This window comes from Seriola lalandi, unplaced genomic scaffold (assembly GCF_002814215.2).
Source record: "Seriola lalandi dorsalis isolate HSWRI2012SDOR001 ecotype SW California unplaced genomic scaffold, Sedor1 jcf7180002054464, whole genome shotgun sequence".
Taxonomy (NCBI): domain Eukaryota; kingdom Metazoa; phylum Chordata; class Actinopteri; order Carangiformes; family Carangidae; genus Seriola; species Seriola lalandi.
The window spans coordinates 272,478-295,438 of NW_019525017.1; the positions used below are offsets into that span (position 1 = coordinate 272,478).

At 44.9% G+C, this 22,961-nt stretch overlaps 1 protein-coding gene and 1 long non-coding RNA gene across 3 annotated transcripts; one reads left to right on the plus strand and one right to left on the minus strand.

Moving 5' to 3' along the window:
• Positions 1 to 950: 950 nt before the first annotated feature.
• prr12a (proline rich 12a) lies at positions 951 to 17,488 on the minus strand. Of its 2 annotated transcripts, XM_087175357.1 has the most exons (16): positions 16,311 to 17,487; positions 15,811 to 15,972; positions 14,323 to 14,480; positions 13,748 to 13,909; positions 8,732 to 13,488; positions 7,994 to 8,221; positions 7,183 to 7,882; positions 6,431 to 6,945; positions 6,116 to 6,232; positions 5,856 to 5,989; positions 4,855 to 5,345; positions 4,575 to 4,694; positions 3,906 to 4,003; positions 3,254 to 3,385; positions 2,591 to 2,686; positions 951 to 2,328 (listed from the first exon to the last, which is right to left on the minus strand). In XM_087175357.1, exons 4-16 carry the CDS (start codon positions 13,842 to 13,844, stop codon positions 2,194 to 2,196), a joined length of 7,620 nt encoding a protein of 2,539 aa, XP_087031483.1. In that variant the 5' UTR covers positions 13,845 to 13,909; positions 14,323 to 14,480; positions 15,811 to 15,972; positions 16,311 to 17,487; the 3' UTR covers positions 951 to 2,193. The 2 variants fall into 2 exon arrangements, with proteins under 2 accessions (XP_087031483.1, XP_023267155.1); XM_023411387.2 differs by lacking the exon at positions 15,811 to 15,972 and having other exon boundaries at positions 16,311 to 17,488.
• Positions 17,489 to 19,456: 1,968 nt separating this feature from the next.
• Positions 19,457 to 21,499, plus strand: LOC111658730 (uncharacterized). Its single transcript, XR_002761022.2, has 3 exons — positions 19,457 to 19,593; positions 20,511 to 20,623; positions 21,253 to 21,499. It is a non-coding gene; the product is annotated as an uncharacterized LOC111658730 (long non-coding RNA).
• Positions 21,500 to 22,961: the final 1,462 nt, after the last annotated feature.

Genomic DNA, 22,961 nt, shown 5'->3' on the forward strand with positions numbered 1-22,961 from the left:
AGCTGGGCCGCTAGGTGGGGTCAAACACGCGCGTTTGTATGTCTATACTTGTGAGGACCTTCCATTGACATCACACATTGGCCCGTGACAGACACCATACCCTGAAGGTAAAGATGCAATTCAAACGTGTTTAAGCACATCAAATAATGCCTTGCTTTGATTATTAAGTTTGTGCCTGATATTCTTTTTTTTTTTTTTTTTAAAGAAAAAAGGAAATCATTTAACAGGTTAGACATTATTCATGTTTATTTACGAGTGGTCTTAAGTTTACCCGCTAAAATAGCCTGGGTTGCATTCCAGACCATACATCATGTTATAAATAATACTTGTGGCTGCATGTCTTTAAACTCAGAAACTTTCCTCCTTCAGCAGATCAATGTGGATCAACTGTGCTATCAGCAGAGGAAAGTAAATATTGGAATGGCTTACCACCTGCAATAAGGGGGTGTCCTACATATCCCACCTTTAAGACACAGCTCAAACATTGTCTTATGTCATGTCAACTTGATTTCCATTAACTAAGGAAAGCTAAGGAAATCTGCGCTTACTTGAGAAAGCCCGGTGAGAATTAATGTCGACTTTCACTTCAGGCACGAGCCGTTTCATTAACACAACCCAGCCGAGCCTAATTAACATTAACTCAAACCAGGCTCGAACAAGCTGACTTACTCGCGCGCACGGTCTGTACGCGCAGCCCAGAACAGTCGATTATCGAAAAGATCATGTTACAGAAAGAAGGGCCAAGGGAGGATTAAAAAAACTATAAAGGTTTACTTTTACTTTAAACATGGTTTAGTTACTTAAAAAACTAACTTTAGACGATGTCTCAACTTCCAAATAAGCCTTTTGAATAAGTGAAAACAAATGTCCCGTCTTGAGGTGTACAAAGTAAAAATGTCCTCACAAGGACACAAACACACATGTGCACACTGCAGGGAAATTAAACACCATTTGTTCTTTGCAGATTTTATTTGTTTCTCAAATACAGGAGAGTTAATGTACAGAAGGACAAAGAATTTCATCAAGAACTGTACAATATTTACACGCCTTTTTTTTTCCTTTTTTTATGGAAAATTAGATTGTTTTCAAAATAAGTCATAGTATGCACAAACATCAAAATGATAAAAATGAAATGACTATTTCCTCTTTAAATATTACTTATTTATACTCCTTCCCACATGGGAAATGGATAGTTTACTTCTTTTTCTTTGCACCTGCATGACTGATGATTGAACTGAAGCACAACAATGTAAGTTTCAAATAGAATTTCCCATTCTCTTCTTTTTTTTCTTTTCTTCCTTTTTTTTGTTATTTTACACCCACTGTATTTGATACAATATTTCTGTCTCAACGTCTGTTCTTTTGTATAGAGGGGAAGACGACTTGGATATGTGGGTTACGATTGTATACTGAACCTGTGGAAAATAAAAAGGTATTTAAAATGTTAGGGCAGCAACCCAGCGCTTGTGAGAGTTTAAGTTAAAAACCTCCTCATATAAATAATAAAAATGTGTTTATATATTATCACACAGCTGACTGGTGCTGCCCTTCACATAGCACAGGATGAGAGGGAGAGCGTTTAATAACACATTTCATGTTTCTATCCGTGGACGAGTCCATGTTCACGCTGCTCACGGCACACTCTACACGCAGTTTAAAAAGCATTCTCACCCTCTTCCACTCTTTTCAAAAGCCAACAGCTGATGTTAGTCTTTTCAAAAAATAATTTATGTAAAAACTAAGCGGTAATAGTTTCTCTTTGAACTATTGTCTTTATGACACACAGTTAACAAGATGTCAGTGGCTTCTCCGTTGACTTGGCGGTACGGCTCCTCCTCTTTGTCCTTCCACCTCGCGCCTCTCCCTTTTCACCAATGGTCAATTCCCTCTTGACCCACCTGTGACCCCTGATCCGGTGGGGTCCCCCTTCTCACAAAGTAAGACATTTCTTAAGTCATTGATCAACAACAAGAAAAAGAACAGAGGCCAGTGTCTGAGGTCACATGAACAGACCCCACTTATGTTCGTCAAGGGCCTTTAAAATTCATCCTCAGATATTAGAGATTTGAAGAGGGTCGGGGGGGCTGTACAGTAGGATCCATCTCTTTCCATTTTTGTATTTTCCTCTTCTTTTTTTTTTTTTTTTTAAATCCTCTTGCTTTAATTAATTCTCTCTCTCTTTCTGCAGTTGGCTCAGGCTTTGGTGCTGAGCGTGAGCAGCTCGATGAAGGAGCTGAAGAGGGTGTCCAGCCAGCTCTGGTTGGCCATGCACTGCTGCACTACTTCCTCTTGGCCTGGGTCCTCGGCTGCCTGCTCAATGGTGTTGGTCTGGAAAAGTGGCACGAAAACACAGACAACTGTGATGCTCAAATCAGGGTCTTAAGCCAAAAAAAGAAAGTGTTGGTCTATTTAATTAGACTTGTGCTTGTGTACCACACAGAATATTTGAGGGAAATGCACTGAAACAGTTTTCAAAATTTTCAAGCATGTTTATCACGACAACTCAAACTCAAAATTGATGAGATCTTGTCAATAAAACTTATCCAATCTGACTGAAGGGTAAAGTGATAATAGCAACATGCTTGCTTACCTCTTTCTTGCACTGTAAGAAGGTGTGGTATTTATAGTGATGCAGGGAGTGGTAGAGACTGTAGATCCGATATGAGTCGGCCGACAGTTTAAGGTCCTAAAAGAAAAGAAATGATTAAGAATTGTCAAACTCTACAAGCATCAATAAACAAAACAGTCACAAAGCTAAAGTCTATATTAACCTTACAGTTCTGTGTAAGAAGGGGTGAAAGTGGAGCAGGTTTAGAAACTTGCAGCAGGTGTTAGAGAGGAAGCTCAAACTGATTTATTCTCTCCATCACCAGCGATCCCTCCGTCACTCACCCTGCACTGTGGAGCTTTTAACAGTAACGGTTAATTTTGTTGAGGCAGTGGTTTCAGTGTATATATTCTGTTCCTCCTGCAGCGTGATGCCTTCAACAGCTTGTACTCATTTTTTTGGTGATCCACAAGTGCTTCATTTATCTCACCCAGAAACCAGAGAGAGAATCACCTGGTCATGGGCTAAAAATGTCCTGATGGGCCTCAGAGAGTCCCGTTAATGTATTTCAGAGTATTTGAGAACTCAACTGAACAAATGTGAAGAGGGTATGATGCAAGAAGAACTCCATTACAATTTCTTTAAAATATGGTTAATGAAATACAAAAGTCCCCCAATGACCCCCTCACTCCCACACAGGCATACCTGTGGTTTAGGCAGGGTCTTCTTGACTCTGTTGAGGGTCTTGCGGTTGTAAGCGTCCCCGCTTAGCCGCACCCTCACCACTCCTGTGTCCAGGGGGTCGACAATGATCTGGGGGTAAGCATGCAGGACCTCCTGTTGAGGAAGAGGCAGAATAAGAGTGAAGAAGGGAGACAGACAAGAGACTTTTGAGTCTGAGTGAGTGATTATTTTTATTACCAATAAAGTTGTTCATTTTTTCTAATAATCATCATGTAGTGTTTAAAATGTTAGAGCCCAAGGTGATGTCAATTTACCACAAGCCAGCTAATCCTCAGCAGGAAACAGCAAGAGTTTTATTGATAGTTATCAATTAATTTTGCGCTTATTGAATCAATTTATCCACCGACTGTTTTCAGCACTAGACTCCCCTACATCGATGATACAGCTCTGTGAGTCTAGTATTGTTCTTACAGTGAACCACTGGGCCATTTAACAGGAGTCTGGATTTATTTCCTGCACCACAGAATGAAAAAAAGCAGCGCCGATTGAAATGAAGGAAACACAGCATTGTGAAATAAAAATTGGAAAAAGGAAAAAAAGAAAATCAGAGATGTTATTTCAGCCACGAAGGACAGAGAGAGAGAGAGGGACTAGTACATTCAGGACAGATTACCTGGTGCTGAGAGCTCATGCCGACTCTCCTCAACAACCTCCTCTTCTGTTCGCTGAGGATGCTGTCAATCTTCCTCATCGGTGGGAGGTACAGCTCATCTGGTGGCCAATCAACGTAAAGGGAGTTTCGTTAGCAATCATGCATGCAGCTGTCAATCATTTTAATACCAAGGGCACAGATTCAAAGCAGCTCTTCTTGGCTGCAGATTTTTTTCTGCATTCCTGGGGCTTCCCTTCAACCCGTCACACCTTGTTTATTTGGATTTCCATTCAAGGATTCATCTAAATATGCATACTACACAACTCTATAAAAAAAAAATAAAAATTTCACTGCTGTCGTAAGGGCCGGTTGTCCAGCTGGATGGCTTGACCTGAAACCTGGCAGCTGCTACTTCTCAGTGGTCGTGATGTTTATTTAACCTGCCCAAACTGCACTGATACTTGAAGCCACCTTTGAAAACACCATCACAACAGCACTTTTAATGCAGACGTTCAAGCTGCAGACAACATGCTACCATCTGGCTGGGTTAAGAGATATGTTCTCACACAATACAAGCTGCATCTGAGCTTCACAATCTATTTCTGTTCTCTACACGTCAGTCAATTCTTCAATAAAAGCTTAAAGTGTAGCTACGCCGAGGAGGCAGTGTGTGCGGTGTGCAGTTCTCACCGTCTGTGTCCTCCAGAGCTTGGATCATGTCGGGGTCCAGGGCCGTGCTGACCAGCATCTCCACATAGCTCCTGAACATCTCCCTCATGGCACGGTTGTTCACTCCACCTTTCACTGGCACTGAGTGGGTAAGAACCAGAGCTTTAAACGATCCAGAACCACAGGACATGACATAAATAACGACTGCTTTGTTATTATGGCCTCAAATGTGACAGGAAACTCCTTTACATTGACTTCTAATGACAGAATGCAAGCAGAAAGAATCAAAACAGCATCTCACTTTCATTCTCACTAGCTGCCTCATCCGATGAGTCTGAGTCTGATGATGAAGGTACTTCCTTCAGCCACTTCTTCCTCTTCTTGGGAGGCGGTTCTGCCTTCACTTTGGCCGGCTTGGACTTGGGTGGGCGCTCAACCTTTTCTTTCTCTTTCCTCTCCACCACTTTCTTCTCCTCCTTTGCTCTCCCTCGTTCTGCTGCTGCAGCGCGTTTCTCCAATTTCTCCTGCTGTGGCTGTACTCGCTTCTCCTTCTCCCTCTCCTTTTCCCTCTCCTTCTCGTGCTCCCTCTCTTTCTCCCTCTCCCTGGCTTTGGGCACCGCAGCTGGAGCCTCCTTCTTCTCCCGTTGTTCTTTTGCTGTCGTTGTGGCTGCTGTTCTTGTTTTCTCCCTCTGTTCGCGCTGGAGCGGCGGAGCTACTCTCTCCTCTTTCTCCACTGCTCTCGGAGTCGGCTGGGTAGTGGGAGGGGATGCCATTCTGGGGAGGGACTGGCGTCTGTGGCACATGAATATATTGTTTTAGAGATGGACATGATTTTACAGAACAGAATCGTTCTCTCTATTTATAGTCAAATTTTGATATAATAATTCAAGGTACAAGAGATTAGAAAGGACACAGAGGGAAACTCCTTTCAGCCATGTGTACTGGCAAATGTAGTTGATGCCCACCGCTGAGGGCTGGAACCTACATCAACTTCTCCTTCAGGCTCAGCTCAATTACTACAAGTGAGCATAACTTCTAGGGTCACATCTGTCCACCTATTTTTTTTTTTTTCTTACCTTCACTTGTAACAAGTCTCAAAATTCAAGGATCAATATCTTATTTCTGTAGCTATGGTTCAGCCTTTGCCCAACATATTTTTTGGGGCTTTTTGGACTAAAGCCTGACCTCCGGGAGCTCAACTTGGGCCCCTGGTATTCACTTATCAGAGCAAAGTGATTTTATCCCAAACTAAATCTAGCAAGGCTCAACTCAATCTGAATAAGATTTTCCAAATACCAGTACCTGAGAGCAGGTGTGGCTCTGCGCCAAGGTCTCCGAGAGCAGACTCTGACATAGTCCTTCTTATTGACATTCTCCAAAAACTTGACATAGATTCGCTGGTATCTCCTCTTGGCATCTCCAAAGTAGCCAAGATACTGAGAGGAGAAACAAATTAAAACACGTTTTAATATAAAATACAATAAACTTCAAATGGCCTCATTTTGACTGGTGATGATGTTTGCAGGTTTGGTTCGATTACTGAAGGCTTGAGGTGAACTCACGTTGCTCGTGGCGCAGAACTGTCTCTGCCCGTCTTTGATCTCCGGGCTGAACTTCTGCAGCAGGGCTTTCTGCACCCTCCAGATGGGTGGAGGCTCACGACCCGTCTGCAGGGCCAGCTGTGGCATAACACATGACACACAGGTAAGTGCAAAATGTCTCCGTGACTTGGCAGCAACTGAAAGATTCAAATCTCTTTATTCAGTTTGTTGCCTCTCAACCAGAGAACAATAACTCTCTTTAACTGTCAATAACACACACACACACACACTCACAAAAGAAGCAAAATGCATTCCCACACATTCTCACACAAATACCTTGAGAGTTCGAATGTCCTCCACTCGCACCACAAACTCGTCCCTTTCTCTGAAGATGCCCTCCCCTCCGCTCTCGCTCTCGTCCTCCTCACTCTCTCCAACGATGGCAGCATCCTCTTGCTTCTGGGCGAGGTGCAGGGAGGTGATTTTAGGAGCCGGGGGCTCTTCGGGAGAGGCGGGCGACTCCGGAGATGGCATGGGAGACTCCTTCTGAGTTGAAGGCGGGGGAGGAGGCGAAGTCGGAGGAGGAGTGGCAGGCTGAGGGAGAGTAGCGGGTGGGGGCAGAGGTGGCGGAGATGGAGATGGAGAGGGAGATGGAGATGGAGATGGAGATGTGGGAGCAACAGGGCTCGGAGGCTGGGAATTCTCTTGTTGTTCTTCTGGGGGAGGCAGGGGTGAGGGGAGTGAGAGGGGAGGGAGGGGGGAGTGAGAAGGAGAGGAGGATGTGGCGGGAGATGGAGGGATGGAGGGAGGTTCAGGAGTTGTTGGCGCCGCAGGGATCTCAGGGAGGGGCGCTGGAAAGAAAGAAGGGTAAGGTCAGTTTTACAGATCAATTCATCACAATGTCCCAACAGCCACAAGAATTGAATTATTAATTCTAACAAATACACGATGGGACATTTTATTAGACTAAAAATAGCTTCGTCTGCAGGGGGAAATATTAATTTTCCTAAGCTGAGCTGCAGAAAAATCAGTGCAAAAAAAAAAAAAAAAAAAGGACATGAGATGAATAAAAAGCTAACCAGCCTCACCGTCAAGTTTAGGGGCACCCAGGGTTTCCAGCTGTGGTTCTCTCTCCTCTGTCATATCGCTCTCTTCGTCTCCTCCCGTGCTTCTTTCCTCCTCATTCTCTTCCTCCTTGTTCTCATCCATGTCTCCTTCTTCTGGCTGGAGGATATCAGGTTCGTTGGACTGGGGCTGGGTGTGGGGAGTATGCATGGCAGGCTGTGGACTGAGCGTGGGGGGTTGCAGTGTAGGAGTAAGAGGGGCCTGGGTAGGTTGAGGCTGAGGCTGAGGCTGGGGAGGTGGAGGAGGTAGCGGGGCTTGGATATTAGAGGTTAGCTGAGGAGTGTCGTACAGAGCAGAAATGGCTGAGGAGATGCTCTTTTGGAGGTCCTGGTTCTTTCCGACTGAGTCCTCCTCATCAGAGGAGAACGAAGGCAACGTCTCCAAGTTCCTCTTTAGCTCATCTTCCAAGCGTTTGGGGCTGGGACAGTTGCCCAGAGCCAGACCCCCATTCCCCTCACCATCCCCGAATGGAGGAGGTGGTGGTGGAGGAGGAGGTGCAGGAGACAGTGGGCGCAGACCCCCTGATTTACAGGGTGAGGTTTCACCATTATCAGGTTCCATTCCTGGTGAGATGTCCAAGCCTGGAGGTCTCTTCCCTGTCTTGAGAAAGTCCAAGAATGAGGCAACGAAACCAGCCTTGGACTCAGAGTCCTTCTCATCCCCCTAGAAGAAAAACAAGAGAGACTGTCACTTAGCTCACTCGCCGCAGCTATCAAGCAATTAGATCCATTCAATTTCATCTTTACGCAACTTAAAGTGTGGGGACATAATTACCCTTTCCTCCAGCCCCTCGTCATCCACTCCTTCACCCATCATCTGGCTTTTCTGCTTGTTCTTGTCCTGACTTCTGGTGCTTTCGGTGCTGCAGGGGGGTCCAGGACTTAAACCAAGTGAGGGAGCTGAGCCCACTGAGCCGTCCGACAAAGCAGGGTCCGTGCCAGACAAAGAGTCTGTCCTCAGCAAGGCGTCGGAGGAGGACAGGGTACCAATTGGTAATTTAATCTAGAAAATCAAATAAAGAAAACGGGAAGATTTAAAGCAACTTTGCCTGAACATAATGATGTATGGCGCAAGAACCGGGAAGGAAGCCAGGATGGAAAATGTGTTTAATAATTTTGGCATTTACATAACAAGACAATTTAAACAGGGTGACTGAGACTAACCTTAAACCTGACAAGTCTAAAATTAAAAAGAGAGTGAGTGTTGGAAGTAGAATGAAAGTCCTCAGCAGGCACATGGCCATAGCAGCTATGCACAGGTAACACAAAACAACAAATTCTACAGGTATTGGTTACCCTGCCTTCCACCACACAAGCAGATTCTTATTAAGTTAAAAACAGGGCTCATAAGTGAACCACATCTTTTACCTGCGTTTTTGCAGAGGCTACCCACATCCCCACATTCAGTTTCAAAAACTAGTGTTTGTCATTTAAGCACAGATGTGATGCTAATAAATGTAAAAACAAAATATTTAAAAATCCCCAAGCCTTTTCTAGGCAGAATGCCACTGACCTTCAGAGGTGGAATAGGCTCATGTTGCTGCTGTTGGGGCTGGTGATGGAGTTGCTGCTGCTGCTGCTGCTGATGTAGGTGATGGTGGTGCATCTGATCCTGCTCCTTCCCACTCATTTCCATGTACATATCCTCCCTCCTTCCTCCTCTACCTCGGCTTCCACGACCCCTACCTCTACCTCGTCCCTCCACATTGAATCCTCCTCCTACTGTTGTTCCACCCATCTCCCCCATCATCCCTCTCGGAGTGTACGGCTCAGGCATTGGGCGGATGCGAGGCCTGCCTCTTGGCCTAGGGGGGCCCTCTCTCTTGGGTCTAGTGGGCTTTCTGCCCCTCTTCTTGGGTCCATCCTGAGGCAGAAGAGAGTGTGAACCCATAGAGGAGTAGCCGGAGGAGTGGTAGAAGTCGATGTCACCCATCAAAGGGCTGAGAGACCCGCTGCCTCCTCCTTTTCTGCAGCTGGACACCAAGTCTGGCAATAGGTCCGGGAGCCTCCGGCTGTTCAACCTGATATCAGCTGGCTGGTCCGCTTTATCCTCATCATCTTCAAACTCATACTCTTGAGCGTAACTTTTCTTAGGCAGTGTGTTGGGGTCCCGGCGCTCCTTTAACAGGTGGAAAGAGCTGGACTTGAGGAGCTTCTTGGGACGAGATGAACAGAAAATGGGAGACTGGAGGCCTCCAGAGCCGGCCCCTGCGTTAGCTCCTCCAGGCCCAGAGGACATTTTAGCTCCAGCGTTGTTGGGACCAGCAGTATTGGAACCCATACCCATAGCTGGTGCCTGGGACTGTATCAATCCCAGCTGTTCGGTGTTGACAGTGGATGGGAGCTCATGAGTTTTAAGGGAGTCTAGATCCAGAGTCATGGTGTTGTTGCTGGGTTCTTCCAGACCATGGCAGTATGGTTCATAACCCTGATCTCCACCATGGTGACCCATTATGTCATAGCTAGCTCCAGCACTTCCCCCTGCTCCACCTCCACTCTGTCCTGCTTTCATGGAATCCATTCCCTCCTGCCCAGTGTGGCTTTCATTCATCTCCCCCTGCCCTGGACCTGCACCTCCAGCGCAGCTCGACTTGTAGTCCTCTGCACAAAACATGTCTTCCATACCTGGAAAAAAGGAGCGGTCCTCATCCTGAAGGAGGGAATCCGGGAAGCAGATAGAAGTTAGCGGTACAAAGCGATTACTTTGTTGATTCTGGTCTGCTTTCTCCACTGGGCTGACTGTGTCAAACTGGTGCTGCTCTGAGCGCTGCTGGTCCAGCTGGCTCTGCTGAGGGGTGAGCTGGGATGACAGTGGCTCCTGCGGGTCAGGCTGATGCTGGGAGTGGGCTGAGGCAGAAGGCGGGGGTATGTGGTGAGGGAGTGGGGGCTGGTTGTGAGGGTGATGAGAGTGGGTTTGTTGGTGTTGAGAGCTGGGGTGCTGCTGTTGTTGCTGCTGCTGCGAGTGGTGCTGGGAGAGATGGTGCATGTGAGACGGGGTGGATAAGCTGATGTCGGGCTCAGAGAGGAAAGAGTGGAGTTCGGAGGCTGAGTGTTGCTGCGAGTGGTGGGTTTGCTGCGGCTGATGGTGGGATGGGTGCTGCTCCTGCTGCTGCTGCTGTCTGTGGCGCTCGCTGCTACCTCCACTCCTTCCCCCGCTGCCCGCTCCACCGCGTCGGTCTTCTGCAACAGCTACGTCTGTGCTGGAGGTCTGAGAAAGGGAGCGCTCCAGCATGTCCAGGGAAGACACCACTGAGCTTTGTTTGACCTGGCTCTGCTCGTGCTGATGTGGAGGGGGCCCGTGGTTGTAGTGAGCAGCTGCCACCTCCAAAGCCTGGGACTGGAGCTGAAGCTGGAGCTGGGTGGTTTGGGACTGAGACTGCGCCTGGTGTTTACTTGAGCCAAGTCTCCCACCAGCACTTTCCATTACAGCTTGCTGTTGGCTAATAGAGTGCTGCTGTTGTTGGGCATGAGAGTCCATTTTATGGTGCTGTTGATGTTGCGAGTGAGAGTCAATTTTGTGGTGCTGCTGATGCTGATGGGAGTCCATCTTCTGATGCTGTTGATGCTGAGGGTGGGAGTCCATTTTTGGGTGTTGTTGATGCGGTTGGTGGGAGTCCATTTTGTGGTGCTGTTGGTGTTGCCGATGAGAGTCCATTTTGTGGTGCTGCTGATGAGGCTCCAGTTTGTTGCGGGTGGTGTGGGACAGCACCGACTGGAGCAGGTGTGGCGGCTGACGGGACTGATCGGTGGGGGAGTCCATGAGGGAGGCAGCAGCTTGAGACTGGGAATGCTGCTGCTGGACTTCGGGGGTTTTCCGAGGATAAGGGATTTCAGCGCGCTCCTGTGGCTTCTTCTGGAGCTCCATTTGGCTGTGGGACGGTATCTGTGAGTGAGAGGACACATGCTGACTATGTGAGGAGTGTTGGGGGGCAAGGGAGTGTTGACTGTATGGGTCACCCCGCCCGTAGTGGACTACCGAGCCGAGGTTGTCATGGTGATGGAGATGGGAGTGCACTTGTTCAGCGCTGCCTCTCCCTCCGCTGCTTCTGCTGCTTCCAACAGACCGCTCGTTCCTTTGCTGCTGTTGTTGCTGTGGATGGTGGTGCTGTTGATGTTGTTGCTGTTGTTTCTTCAGTGACATCTCCAGCTGGTTGTCCAGTCCTGAGATGGACCCTCCGGACCCTGCGTTTCCTACCCCGGCAGTGGATGTGGCACTGTGGGTACGTATGACACTCTGGGGATGGTACCTCTCCTCAGAGGTCTTACCCATGTCATAGCTCAGCCCTTTGCCTGAATCAGTAGTTGGGGGCACTGACTGAGTCTGAGGCTGTGTTTGCTGGGATGCCTGTTGGGGTGGTTGTTGAGGATGGTGATGAGCAGCCTGGGGAGCAGGACTTGCTTGGGCTTGCAGCAAGTGCTGAATCAAGAACTCATCGTCATCATCCACTTCCTCTTGGGTTCTCTGAGAGCCTACTCCTAGCATGGAAGTGTCCGCCTTTGTTTTGGAGGAAGTGGAATGATAGGACTGGGGTTGGGAGCTGGGCCCTCTGGTGTCAGGGTAGCCCTGTGGGGAGGCTAGGAAGGTTGGAGAGAGAACGGAGGAAATGTATTTATTAGAGCCTGCACCTCCTGGAGATTGTGTGGGGCAGGTGGGCACTGGGGAGTGCAACCCTGGACGGATGATGCCTGAGTTGCCTGATGGAGAGGGGCTGGAATCTGGAATATGATACGACCCTCCACCACTACCTCCTCCACCTCTCTCATTTGTCATACTATTTCCTGCTCCTCCTCCTGAGCCAGAGTTCCCACTTCCCGTACCGCTGCTGCTTCCTCCTCCAGATGCTCCACTACCTGATGAACCACTTGATCTTAAAAGAGCAGGGGAGTGACCTGGGGCGCCGTAGCCTAGTGACGGGCTTCCAGCTCCACCCAGAGAAGATGGAAGTGATCCATAAGCAGAGTCAGCTCCATATATATCAGTGGAGTATGATTGGCTTCGCCCTCCTAAACTCCCATAGCCTTTCCCAGCAGTACCTGAGCTCAGGTCTTGGGCTTGTGGTGAACTGAAGCCTCCGTAGGACTGAGCCAGGTGGGAAGTAGGCGGCTGATTAGGGGAATATGACTGTGTCTGTTGTTGGGGTGGGGTCTGGCCAGTAAGAGCAGAGGTGGGGGTCTTCACTGGTGGCACAGGAGAACCATAGCCTGAGAGGCAAGATTTGGGGAGAGACTGGGGAGCTGAGGTTGAGGTGGCAGGGGGCTGCTGCTGCTGCTGAGGAGCCGGGGGAGGCGGAGCTGGCTGAGGGGGTGGCTGTTGCCTGGAAGGGGCTGCACTGGAGCTGGAGGTGGGGATGGAGTTTGAAGGATGAGCACCTGAAGTGGCAGAAGAAGAGGAGGAGGAAGAGGAGGTAGAGGAAGCAGAAGGGGGTGTGTGAGGAGTTCTTGAGGATGAAGCTGAACTGGCAGAGGAATAGCCACTGCTTGAGCTGCTTTTGGTGCCTTTCCCAGCTGAGGACGAGGACGAGGAGGAAGACGATGAGGAATAGGGAGGCTGGATGATTGGCCGATACTGCTCAGTGCGAGAGGTGGGCTTGTGGTCAGATGAAGGGCTCTGGTCGCCCAGTGGGCTGCAAGAAAGGCCAGCATGTCTGTGGTGGGTGGCTATCTGCTGGTACCCCGCCCCTCCACAGCTGAGGTAGTGCTGAAGGGAGTGGGCAGCAGAGGACGAGAGCTGGGACTGAGCTGGCGTGGGCCGCTGATAGTGCTTGATAACGCTGTCCTGCCGGGGAACAGCCCGTTCCTGAGCCGAATTGGACTGAGACTGGGACTGAGGCTGGGGCTGGGCTGAGGAAAAGACTGATGCATTATACAGCTGGGAGGACTGGTCCTGGAGCTGTGATGACAGCAGGTTGAACTGGTGGGACTGCAGGTGCCTGGCAGATGACGCCTGGGCTGATGTGGCTCCTGTGGGATCCTGGCTGCCCCTGTAGGCAGCTGCAGCAGCACCCTGCGAGGACAGGAGTCTATCAAAACCCAGGCTAGACTGGGAAGGAGCCTTGATGTGTAGTAGGGGGTCATGTGGGGAGAGCAAGCCATTGGATGTGGGGCTAAACGTAGGCGTGTCCTGGAGGGAGAGGGAGGCGGCAGGGAAAGAACGGCTGGAGAAGGATGCTGGATGTTGATAGGCTGAGAGAGCTGAGGAGGAGGGGAAGGAGCCAGAGCCAGGAAGGGCTCCAGAGATGAATAGTTCAGGAGGAGCAGGCGTATGCATCGCTGTTAGGAAAAGGAAAACATATTGCAAAATTACTCAGTATCCAGCTGGCTAGCATTTCAATTAAGAAATAATAAAGTATTCAGGAGTAAGACCATCGACCAGTATAGTAAAAATCTCCAATCTTATATGAAAATGCCGACATAGCAACACTGTCAGAATAATAATGCAGCCAAACATTGGGAGGTTCTTTAAATGTCATGTTGACTGTGGGGCCTGTTTGAATGTCAACACAAGAGGGAAGATCTAACACAGCCCCACCTGTCTGCCAGGATGGTGTGCGGAACTGGGAAAGAAGGGAGGAGGCAGAGGGCGGAGGCTGGGGACCCCGGGACTCCAGGGCTGAGATCAGATTCATGACGGAGGCATCGGGGGCAGAGGGGCTGGCATGGTGCAGGCCAGTGTCAAAGAGCCCTGACAGACCTTTGGGAAAGAAAGACACAACCATGAAAATGCAAATATGAACAGCTTTTAGTACAGATCTGGGTGGAATCTAAAACAGGACAGAACTTTTTTGCCGAGATTTAATCTTGTCTAAAAAAATGTATTTGGTGAATCGGAATCAAGATGTTATTAGTCCCTAGTTTTAACTTTAATTACATCAACCTCTGTTGCTGAAAACAACCCTTAAGACATTGGCAAAACTGAATGGAAATTAATGTTTGATTTTTTTTTCTAAAAATCAGGCTTTGACATCTAGGGCTACAACTCAATTGAGGCATAATGTGCACATTTTTCAATGACAATAATCCACCAGGGCCCGCATGGAGAGACACAATAATTCATTGCTGGGGCCCCTTATGGTGGTAACATGGAAGGTATGACATTTATCTCACCCAAACTCCGTCCAGCTGCTCCCCAAGCCCCGCCTTGGCCAGAGCTCCCAGGGTGGTGATTGGTGGCATAGCCCTGCAGAGGGTGTGGGGTGGCGTAGGCTTGTCGGTGAAGGAGCTCAGACTCAGGGTGGGATGATCTGGAACTCCCGTATACAAGACTAGGGAAGAAGGGGAGTTGGGGATTGTGAAGTGTCATTAATTTCAGAGTACATTTACATAAAGCTAATCTATTCCCAAAATGTGACCCTTGAGAAAAGACTCACTTTTAAAATATATATATTTTTTAAAGTCTGACATGCAAGTTAATTGTTCTTAGATTAAAAATCCACACACCAGATGTTCACTTGTTCATTTGATTGGTCTCAACATGCAACTTCTTAACAGTAACCTAAATGTGAAAACCAAAATCCCTGATGAGCCATATTTACAAGGAAAAGCTTTCTGACAAATACCCATTAAAATATCTGTGACAGGATAACAAACTTGGTTATTATACCAAAGTGTATTACAGTAGATGCAAATCTGTCAAATCACCAATATAAGTGTCATGCAAAAATAATGGGATAGTTAATTTGTAATTATAATGGAGGTCTCAAGACCCAATCATCATATAATTTGAAAATTTACAGGTTAAATTAGCTTCTTGCTTCAACGCTAAACTTTAGCCAGTTGCAGAACTGTGCTTTACAAAAGACAGATGAAATGCGTTGATGCCTGGCAAGGTAACATGCTAGCATTTGTGCTGTTGGTAGCACCGCCTAGCAGCAATGCACAGCAGCTATGGGAGAAATGCAGAGACTAGGCCCAAACTGCAAGGCCAGTGTTTTACGTGTAAATAAAGCATGGGTGAGTAATGAGCACATTTAGACCAACTGAAAAATACAGTTTGCTCAATTTATAAGACAGACAAACGACCCCATTTGTCAGCAACCTCGTATTATGTTGATATGGCTAACAGCTGGAAGGTGCAAGTCGACGCAAATGCATGCTAAGTTGCATGCAAACACCAGCAAGTAGCCAGGTTTGTTTAGCCAAATATCACTTCCCACAGTGGCACGGTGGCTTTCAAATATGACCAGGCAAATAACTCTGGGTCAAAATATCACATATGTGCAGCTCAATAAGAGGCAGTGATGCTTGCGTGCACAGGCCTCAAATGACTTCCATGCAACATAACGCTAGCTTGCAGGCTAACATAAAGCTAAAAGCTATCTTGCACAGTCCAGACAATTTTCATCATCATCTTAAGAATTCATCCTCACTTTACTACTAAACATATATATATGTGTTTTTTTATTTTATTTTATACAAACAGTAAATTGTAAGTTTGATGCAGTGTGAATATGACACAATTTCATTATGCAAATTTACATAAACCATAGAAAACCCACCACCAATTATCTAGATCACGATTGGGCATTATAAATCTCAGTTCTGAGAGTATGGCATCACCCCCACTTCAAGATATTTATTTCCTGTTTTCTTTACAATCTAACGTTGTTTGATGAAAAGCATCTTCCCGGTTAATATGTATCAGTTCTTCTTGTTGATGTCTGTCAGGGGGGCTGCTGAGAGGGGGTTTGCTGCGTCTGCACTACTCGCAGTTCCTATCAATCCAGTGAATTTATCTATCAGGGTCTGTGTCCAGGCCTGCACACAGGGAACAATAATTCCTATGGATGCTCCAGACATACCTCCCCCCACCTCCACCCCGCCAGGTCTACCTAAAACCCACGTCTGTCAATCACCCTCAATTCATATTCCCAACCTTTCCTTTCTCCACCCCGCCCACCCCCACGACACGCTCACTGCTCCATTCCTGTTTATAATATTATTACTATGCAACTGTTTGGATGACAATGCACTACACATTATGGCAAGGCATGGCACTATTTATGAAGCCAGTGGCGATAATTTGTTTACATGGGTCACATCGTGCCCTGCAAAGTACCAGTGATGCATGCACATTGTCTGAATCCAATGCATACCTTGCTTTTGCCGATCTCTCGTAACTCCATCCTGCTCCTGCGCCCAAATCACCAAATCCTGTTCCCGGGTAATTTCTATCCATTTATGTGGTGTACAATGTGTGCGATGAGGACGAAAGCAACGACAACGTCGCAGAGCAGATTACGGAAAAAAATCCAGTCTTTCCCTTTCTCGGTTTCAGGCTATTTTTCCCGGTTTCATAAGCAAGTCCTCAGGAGTGGAAAACAGCATATTGAAAGAGAAATGGAGGGGAGGAGGAGAAAGCTGGATGAAAAAAGAGGGGGGTCTACGGGGTTATAATCCAACCACCTCCAAAAAAAGCCAGTCTTTCTCCTTTTCCTTCGCCTTTCAGATTTATCATTTCCACGAATGGAGATTTAGTCCAAAATCAGTCACGGTCATGATGAAGATGCGGCGGATTTGGCCGGTGATGGACGAATTGCTGATAAACATTTGATTTGAATGCGTCCTTTTTCACCGTCTCTCCTCCCCTTTCTTTAGGCTAGTTTCTGCTACGCTGCTAGCACTATAAAGGATTGCAATCGACAGGCCACGTTGGTAGCAACCATTCCCCACAGACGAGCAAAGAAATCCCCAATTTCAAAATCTTTTCTTTTTTTTCTTTGCATGCAAATCGTTCCCACCCCCCTCCGGAGCAGAGCTGTGGGCTAGCAGCAGATGCTAGCTGTCAGTAACGACGCATCAAAATAAAACAGGGCTGCTTTTATTTCCCCAAATGCTCGCTCCCCGTATTTCTGCTTTCTTTGGCCATTCAAGTAAAGGCGACGACGAGTTTCTCCCGGGCCGGGAAAAATATAGCAAGAGTACGAAAAAAGCATAAAAACCGAACGAGGAAGTGTAAAGAAAGCAGGCCGCGTTTTAATATTTTTTACTCATTTTCCTCCGGAGACGCCATTTTTGAAGGCGGCTGGCCGCTGTCCGTCCTCCCTCTCCCCCTCTCTGTCTCACCGCTGAGACTCATTCAGTGTCTGCGGTGACCTCCATTCACCGGCCCTCAGTCTGCCAGCCAGTCCCGCATGCTTTTCCAGATTTTCACCTTATTGTGAGGCTTGTTATTACTGTATTTTACACGAACAAAAAATAGACAACGGGTTTTCCTGAACGTCGCGATTGGCTGAGACGTATTCGGGTGCAAAATATTTCCAGTAATAACCAGGTTTACATAGGCCTTCCGCAGTCACTTTGCAAATTCACATCCAAATTGTGCAGCCTGTGTGAGACAGTGGCATTTCCTGCCTCCAATCAGATGCTTAATTAATTATACAGACTGCAGTTTGTCTATAATCAGTGGTTTGCATTTATGGGGTATTTTGTCACTAACGTGCCAAAATGGAAGATACCGAGGCCTGTTTTAGGCCTTTTTTTTTAGCTTATTTTATTATTTGGAGAACCTGTATGCCAGACTCCATATGCACTTAATTTGTACGCCAGCAGATGGCACTCTGGTTTTTATGGTCGCGGTAAAGGAGGAGGGATCACTGAGAGCTGAGGCAGAGAGATGCTTTGCTCTTGTTCATATTTCACATATTCGGTGTTTGACACTAGATCTGATCAGGGTTTTTCTGGGACACTAATTGGCGAAACAATCATATTAACTTGTCATTATCTGCGATTGTGCACATCATCTGAGATAAGGTATTAGAAGTGTTAAAAGATGTGAAGAGGCATTAACTAGTTAGTTTCGCTGAATGTAAATGTGATCCCTTTTGTTTTCAGGTAATGATAATGCACACACTCTGGAGGCCTATCTGTCCCTTTTTCTATCATTGTGTGTATATGAGTGTTTGTTGCCCTCTAGTGGTGAACTTAAAATCTGCAACTACAAAACAATAAACACTCCTGTAAGAGTTCAACATTTTCTCTGTCTAACTTGTAGTTTTTGAGGCACTGGGTCACATGTGCAAAGCATCCATCTGCCAATGTTTTGTCCTACAATGTCTATAACATGCACAGTGGACACATCTTGTACTAGTTATTTTCCCTGCATCATAAAGAATGAGCTGTAACAAAAGTTATGCAGTGGCATGTCATATTTTGCTGATTCAGGTAAATGTTGCTTAAATATATACATTTCCCAGGGTTAACTTTATATAACATGCTGAATTATTATATATTTAATTTTTTTTAAAAAAACATGTTTTGTTTGTTTGTTTGTTTGTTTATGACTGTCTTTAGAAGAAGAAATCTAGTTCATATGTTCATTGAAAATTTTATGTTTACATGAATGATGAATGGTTAAAATCACAACATTCTGATGAGCATTAAAGGAAGAATTTATTTATTTATTTATTTGCAGTAAAAAGCTACATACATGTAAATGAACGTGCAGATGTGCTCTGCAAAGGTTCAATGTATGATGAAAAACTTATGACTGTGGGACAAAAAGTTACTCAGTGTTTAGTAAACCTCAAAATGCTAAAAAAAAAAAAAAAACCCAAACAAAAAAAACCAGTATATTTCTCAAATGTAGCAATATATGGATGTAACTACACAATCGGATCAGGATGAGTTCAAAATAAGAAACAAATGCGTGTTCCTGCAGGGATTAACGTCACTAATGCTGCCTCCATCTGTTTTTATTTTTATCTTTAAAAGCAAATTCTGGGTTATTTCTAGAATATTAGTCGAATCTTTTCTGATGGCATGCTTGATGCTAATTCAGTGTTTCATTGGTTAAACAAATGCCACAACTCTCAGCTCAACCTCTTAGGCCAACAACAGCATAAAACAAAGTCAGGCTCCCCAGTCTCTTTTCAGGAAAAAGCCCAGTGCCAGCTCCCCTGTAGTGAGTATTTAAGATTCATTATGAGGCCCTTGTAATGCATAATAGTTGAATCAAAAGGTCAGTCATCTGCATATTCATTAGAAGGACGATAAAACAAAAGACAGGAATGAAGGAATTTTAAGAATAAATTATATAGGTTGATGAACATAAACAAAAAACTCACTTACACATATTGCAATAAATAGTAAAACTAGTCAACTCAAAATCTTAATCGCTTGCACGTGATAATTTTTTCTCTCCGATTCCTTGGCTTCTTCCTCTCTAAAGCTTATCATACACAGTCACTGTCATGGTTCCTCCCTCCCTCCCTCGACTGTCTTTCCCTCCATCTCTGTAACCAATCTGTAAGCATACTTGACTGCAGCCCTTGCAGCAGCACGACTCTACAAACTCCAGCTCTCCTCTGACAAAATGCCAGATTGCAACGAAGCCGTGCCAGCATCATGCCAGGTTATCAAAGAGGACGTTGACAAATGGTGAGTTCTGACAATAATGATGTACAATTGCAGGGCATTTATACAAATACACATACATTCAAACTTCTAAAATGAATAATTACATTTTCTCCAGCCAACATGTCAGTCTTTTGTGAGTGTAATTGCCTGTACAGAGTGTCTTTGTATAACTTTGTGCCCTCGAGGACTATTCATTAACTGTGTTTGGGTTCCAGTTAAATACAAGTCACTTTCCATTACATCCCTTTGTCCATTCTCAGTCATCACTTATTGAGTTCTATGCATGCCTTCCAATGTATTCATATCAACTTCTCATCTGGGCTCAACTTGTTAGAGCGCCTGTGGGCAGATCATTAACTCTAATTGGAGTTAATGTAGAATACTTGTTCACAACTTTTAAGTAAATCCACTCTACATCAATGGACTGAGTTTAAAGGCATTTGCTGAGGGCCCTTGTACTAACATGAATGTCTTGAGGAGCATAAATAGACCTAAGGTTTGAAATAGACTTCTACATGTATGACCTATTGCAGAAGACCGGCACATTCCAGGCCGTTGGTTCGTGTTACGTGCACTCAAGAAGCGACAGACATTTGGTGTGTGTCCACGTGCAGCGGTGATTAGTGTTAGTGGAGCTGCCGTGCAGATTACTCACTCGTGTCCTCGTAATTCACCGAGTGCAGATAAAAGCAGCTGTGGAGGTTTGAGTTGGAATACATTACTATCAGGCTATACTGTTGTAATCCCTTTGATGCACATGAAGACTAAATTTAGAGATACTCCTTATGCGGACTAGGTGATATAGCTTCCGATGTCTCCACATTTCCATCATGTAATTTCCACAATTTTATCTGAAACCCTGTTATATGCCAAAGAGGATAACATGGCTGTATGTGTAGAGGGTGCTACGTGTTTCATAAGTCTGTTTTTTGTTTCAGTGTCAGAGAGAAGGGAGTGGAGAACTGTACAGATCTGATAGATGCCTTCCAGGCCTGTATAAAAACCCTGTCTGAGTGTTCCTAATACATAAGGAAATACATCTTAATAAAATGTAAGTTCACACAAATGACTACAAACTGTTTTTCCCCCCACTGCATTTGGAGTAAATAATCATCTGTAAAACACTTTTCCTGGGGTCTTGCACAGATAATCAGTGCTTGTAAACCAGAATAACAATCTCTTAAAGCTACAAAGCAGTAAACTGTGATGTTCATCAGGCAGTCACTGGCAGACAGGCAAAGACATGATGTCAAAGCTATATCAGTCTGGTTTAAAATGACGAGTCTATGTGCACATGATTTGTTGATTTGTTTATTTTTGTACTGTGTTGCCTCTGTGGGATTTTCTATTTAAAAGTTTTTTTTCTTGACCTTTTGTAACATCGCTTTACTCGATACTATACTTTAGATAAACGCAGAGGCTTATGGAGGATAATTTGAATTAGACTAAAATTAAAAGGGGAAAAAGGAAAATTAAAGGAGAAAATGGAAAATAAACAACTATTGTACAACAGAAAAGAAACTATAGAAACTATATTTTTATTTTTATTGATGCCACATTGTTTTATATTGTATCATGATGTATTTGCATGATTTGAATCACATCATTTTGTCACATATTCAGCCTCAGTTATTTCTGCCTCATAACTTTTTCTGTCTTTGATTTTTTTTTAAATCACAGCTTCACTTTATCAAAGTCCTTCACTTTCCCAGCATTCCCCTCCTTGCCTCTTGCATTGGACTGAACCATCTCCAAAACTGAAGAGGGGGTGATGACATTAAACATATTAAACTCTGGATACTTTATGCTTCTGTGAATTTTTCTTTCATATAGGTTATAATTACAATATGGACTATACTGTAACACTGATTATCTATGCACTGTAAATGTTTGCTATGCACAAAACAATGAATATTACTACACAGTATATTGTTTGTTTGTTTTTTTATTATTCAGCATTTTTTGTATTGTTCTTGATTCATTAGATGTACTGGTTGGAACCTCTCCCCTGGCCAAGCATAGGCTTCTTCTGGAGTAGTTGCTCTTAATGGAATTAAGAAGAGTTAATTAATCTCTGCTTAATCCTCACATTAGTACCTGCACCGAGCAGTCTAATGTCAATTTTCCAGTCTGAGCTCTGGTATGAGTGTGGGAACTGTGGGAATGCACAAAGATTAGACGTCAGGAAGGACCTGGAGAAGAAAAGTTTTCTCCTGTTTTCAGTATAGATGAGAGGAAAGGGTATTTATTCACAAGCTGTTATAGAATAACCTCAGTTGGAAGGAGAGATTAAAGACGAAGCTTTGGAGGGACAGAATTCACATGAATGGGGTGTAGTTAGTTGTTAGACATTCATTTTTGTGAAAGAAAACTAAGGTGTACGGTATCTTTGCAGGTTTATGGATGAACCAGACTTCATTCTGTCCTCTGCAACTGCAGACTGAGAACTTTTGTCCTACTTTTCTTTCCCCAGCTTCTCTTGTTGGACTCCCTTGTTGACTCCAATCTTCTATTTCAAATGCTGCTTGTAGGAAAACCAAACAGAGAATGATTTTTTTTTTTTACAGTGTATCTGTCTTAAATGTTCATTTCCTCTTACAGTAAAAAAAGGAGAATATTTTCTCCTGCAAGGTGTGTCATTCACTGCACTGATGTAGACCTATTTTGATCTCAGAGGACCATCAGAACAAGCCAGAAAATAGTAGAATGAGTATCTTTTCCATTCTATTTCTGCTCCATGTTTGGAGACAAATCCTCCTGGCTGTGTGCAAATTAACCAGCTATGCACAGATGAAGATAGGCTTTGGGGAATTATCCACCCACACACAACATTTCAAATTGAGATTTTAGAGATTTTTCAAGGTACTTTACAGATAATACATTCAAATGTCCTACTTACTCTTTTTTATTGTTTTTTTTATATTCATTAAACTGTCCTCTCTGTGTTATCCATTTAAAACAGCACCCAACATTTCAGTTTCCCCCTCCCCTCCAGACGAGGAGGTGAGGTTTAAATCACCCCCTTTTTATGGGGTACTATTGGCAGCTAAATGGAATTCTGCCATCATTCATTTTTACTATCTACACCTTTGCTTTTCTTACTGTGACATGTTTTCAGTGACAATAAGCAAATATCAAAGGAGCACACAATAATGAAACAGATGCAGTTGAAAGTAACGAAGTACATTTACTCAGGTGCTGTCCCAAAGTACAATTTGAATATTCCATTTTATGCCACTGCATTCCTCTACTCCATTACATTTTAGGGGGAAATAATTCACTTTTTACCCGACTATATTTATTTGACAGCTATTAAACGTTAGGCTAGTTAAAACATTAACATTTTACATACAATACAAAACATATGACCATTTTATAAAGTATGTTGC